Raw genomic sequence first — 3682 nt, 5'->3', positions numbered from 1 at the left:
TTAGCATTAGCTTCCACTAACATCTATTTTGGTTAGCCGTTTAGCTTCCACTAACATCTATGTTGGTTAGCCCTTTAGCATTAGCTTCCACTAACTACTGTTTTTTTAGCCGTTTAGCATTAGCTTCTGCTAACTACTCTGTTGGTTAGCCCTTTAGCTTCCACTAACTGCTTTGTTGATAACTAAAAAGCTTTTTTCTCTCTTAGTGTCCAGTTGAGCAGGAAGCAGGAAGTCGTCAGCAGCCTATGCAGACCAGTGATGATGACTTTAACGATGAAGATGCTCCGCCCATGGAGCTTCAGGCTGCACCCGACGCCAAGTGAGAAAACACAAACGCTGTAAACGGTGAATCATCTAAGTCTGCATTTCACCTAAAACTTGTGATCTTTTCCGTTTCCCCGTTGCAGAAATGAGGCTCCGCAGGAAAGGCCAGCTGAAAATCAGAGCGGTCACAATGAAGACATCGTTCTCAAGGTCCGCCTTATAGAGGACTCCCGCATTGTGGCTCTGTCAAAGACCGGTAAACATTTACTGAGTAATTCTAATGATTACTACACTGCTACAGCGTTTTAGCGTTAGCTTCCACTAATTACTATGTTGTACAGCACATTAGCTTTAGCAGAAATAATGTTTCTGATTAGTGCTTTTGGGTTAGCGCAGCTAACTCTGTAGCTAGCACGCTAACGCTACAGGCTAACCCCAGAGTAGGTCTTTGAGGGTTTCAACGTTCCTGATTGCTCTGTTTCAGTCCTGAAGAAGTACAAGTCCAAAAAGCTCCGGTGTCACCGTGGGATGCAGGAGGCTGAGCTCCTGAAGCTGCTGGTGTCCACCTTCCCCCAGCTGGCCGCTGGAACGGCGTTTGATTTTTTAATCACCAACAGCACCAAGAAACTGCTGCCTCTGAAAGCGGAGTCCCTGACGCCAGAACAGATCAGCCGCGCTGCTGGGAACTCTGCCCTCTACATCCGACTGAAGGTACTGCAGCTGGCGCCACAGGAGTTCAAGATGGCTGAACAGGAAGCCGTGTTCTGGTTTCTGAAAATGGGTTTTTCTCTTCAGTCTGTAGGGGGAAACATCAAGTCCAGACTGAAAAATCTGCTGGCAGACGCACCAAGAAAAAAGTGATTATTATAATTTATTACAGTAATTATTTAAAGCGATGTTTAGGTTTCTAACCGTTGGTTTTTCCCCAGAAAAGGGTCTCAAAACAAACCAGACCAGGCCCACATCAACCTGAGGATCCACATCCTGGAGGACTCCGGCATCGACGTCATCACGGCAGAAGGTGAATTCAAGCCTCGAGGCGTTTATTCGATTTTACTCTCTGTCAATAATTAACGCTATATTAGCTCAGCGTAAACGTCACAGCTCCTGATTCCAGACGAACGCCAGTTTTTACGGGTTCTTAGGGTCTTTTTCTTGACGAATTTGATCATCTGTCAATAGAAAGATGAACATATTTCAAAAATAATGACTCAAAACAGATTAAATTTCACGATTAAACAAAGAATTGGATTAGCTTTCTTTTTTTTCTGAGGCTGTCACTTTGAAAATGCTAAAATTCAAAAGAAAACTTGATTATTTTCGATGTTTTAAGTGCAGGAATATGAAATGGATCCACAAAGCAAATAACTGAATCTGCTGGACAGCAGAGGAATCATTTTGATTCATACGTTCTCTGTTGCAAAGATCCTTCAGTATATGAAGCTTTTTTTCCCCTTAGCTCAGTTTTTAGCATAAATACACATTAATCTGTTTCTATTTTCCCCTGAACATGTGTCTTCATGCGTTTGCGTGCGTTTTCCTCCCTGTCCTGCTGACGTTGTCGGTGTTTCAGTGCTGAGGAAGTATCGTCTGAACAAACTGGAGTGCCGTCCTGGGATGCAGGAGTCGGACTTCCTGGACCTGCTCAGGTCCACCTTCCCTCAGCTGGTGCAGTTTGAAGCCTTTAAGTGCGACCGCAGCAGGAAGCTGCTGCCTCTCCACCTGCCGTCCTTCACACCTGAGCTGATCTGCACGGCGGCCGGGACGTCTGCCCTCTACCTGCGGCTCCAGGTACTGCAGCAGGCCGGACTGGGCCAGAAACCCTCAGGTTACCCGATAACTTAGGAAACATTTTCCTCTCAGCATCCAGAGGAGCCCAGTGATGCAACAGAAGAGCCTCAGCAGAATCACCAGGATGCAGAGCGTCCACATCCCGCCACACCCAGCAACAGGTAAGAAGCCTTTCAGTCTCCAGACAATCTGACCCGTTTCATCTGATCCGCTTTTCATCCTCCTCTTTCCGTCCTCCAGAAATGAAAACCCCGACCCAGCAGACGACGAAGACGCTCACCTCAACCTGAACATCTGCTACCTGGAGGAATCCCAGATGGATTCTTCCACTTTCAGCCCGCAGCTCCGTAATTACGACTTTCTGCTCTTTTCTGTTTCTGATGCAGTTTAGAAAAGCAAAAATCTCTCATGTGAAAGTAAAACCAGGGACACAGTCAGTGCAGCAGCTTTCAGAGAAAACCCAGAAAAGCTGCGAGCTCTGGGTGAGACGGCACGACGGTGTGATGTTCCAGTTTAGTGTCGAGATGAACTCTGGACGTTACGGCCGAGCGCCACCTGGTGGCGCCGGACAGACAGCCGGTATCACCACCATCACAGGCACCAGGCGACAAAACACGGCAAACAGGCTGGAAACATTTAAAGAATTTAAAGTGCAACAGCAGATAATCAGAGAAAAATATAAAAGTGTCCAAAGTGATCAGCAACAAATCGGCAGATTCTCATTTATTCCAGGGAAAAAAGCAGCAGCTCATCTTGGCTGTTCGTCCAAACGAGCTGCTGAATTTCAAAATATGCTTAAAGTTGAATGAAAATCTGAAACGATCCAAAGAGCTGTCTTTGGATCAGTTTGAGAACTGGACAGGACCAAGCACGGAGCCTTGGGGAATCCCATATTTAAAGGAAATGCTGCAGTGTCTTTTTCCAGCCTGTTGTACTTTGACTTGACGATTCAGAGTTAAAAAGCTCCATCTCAGTAGTTAGCTGTAGTTTACTCAAACTCCTGGTCATTGGGTACTGCGAGGTTAGCTAGCAGCTTCAGTGAGACCTGATCTGACTGGCTAGTTTTCTTTGTTTTCTCAGTTTTGCAGAAGTTTCCGATCCACGTGCTGAAATGTCCCCGAGGTCTGCAGCAGCCGGACTTCCTGGCCTTCCTCAGGTCCACGTTTTCTCAGCTGGCTTCAGATCAGCCCTTCAGCGTTTTTGCTCTTCAAGGCCAGAAGATGCTGCAGCTGAACCTGAACAGCGTGAATCCAGAGGAGATCGGGACGACCATCGACTCCCTGGAGGCTTCGGTCATTTGTGTCCAGCAGCTGGTACGTCAGCCGCCGCCGCCGCCGGATCCCTTCACACACCGGAGACGTGTAATCACACTCCTTCGTCTCTATGAAACTCTAGAAGAAGAATCCTCAGACAGAAGCTGCTGAATCTAAAGTTCCTCGTCCAAGAACTCCACAGGCCAGGTGAGTCACGAACAGCCGGTTCTTTTAGAGAACCGGTTCCATAAAAGAACTAGTGATTCTCCACTAGAACTAGTTCCCTACGAAAACTGGTTCTCTATAGGAACTGGTTCTCTATAAGAACTGATTCTCTATAAGAACTGGTTCTCTATAGGAACTGGTTCTCTATA

General features: G+C 46.7%; 1 protein-coding gene across 1 annotated transcript in view; it reads left to right on the top strand.

Annotated features, from left to right (window-relative positions):
• The window catches only part of LOC103480990 (uncharacterized), a 12071-nt gene that overhangs the window by 1975 nt on the left and 6414 nt on the right, over positions 1 to 3682 (top strand). The window contains exons 4-13 of the mRNA XM_017310367.1: positions 207 to 319; positions 408 to 520; positions 749 to 975; positions 1060 to 1121; positions 1194 to 1285; positions 1838 to 2055; positions 2128 to 2216; positions 2296 to 2402; positions 3136 to 3368; positions 3451 to 3515. Coding sequence (XP_017165856.1) covers positions 207 to 319; positions 408 to 520; positions 749 to 975; positions 1060 to 1121; positions 1194 to 1285; positions 1838 to 2055; positions 2128 to 2216; positions 2296 to 2402; positions 3136 to 3368; positions 3451 to 3515 — 1319 coding nt within the window. The remainder of the gene's footprint in view (positions 1 to 206; positions 320 to 407; positions 521 to 748; positions 976 to 1059; positions 1122 to 1193; positions 1286 to 1837; positions 2056 to 2127; positions 2217 to 2295; positions 2403 to 3135; positions 3369 to 3450; positions 3516 to 3682) is intronic.

This window comes from Poecilia reticulata, linkage group LG18 (assembly GCF_000633615.1).
Source record: "Poecilia reticulata strain Guanapo linkage group LG18, Guppy_female_1.0+MT, whole genome shotgun sequence".
NCBI classification, from domain to species: domain Eukaryota; kingdom Metazoa; phylum Chordata; class Actinopteri; order Cyprinodontiformes; family Poeciliidae; genus Poecilia; species Poecilia reticulata.
Note: the sequence above shows the minus strand (reverse complement) of the source record. Positions and strands in the feature narration are given on the sequence as shown.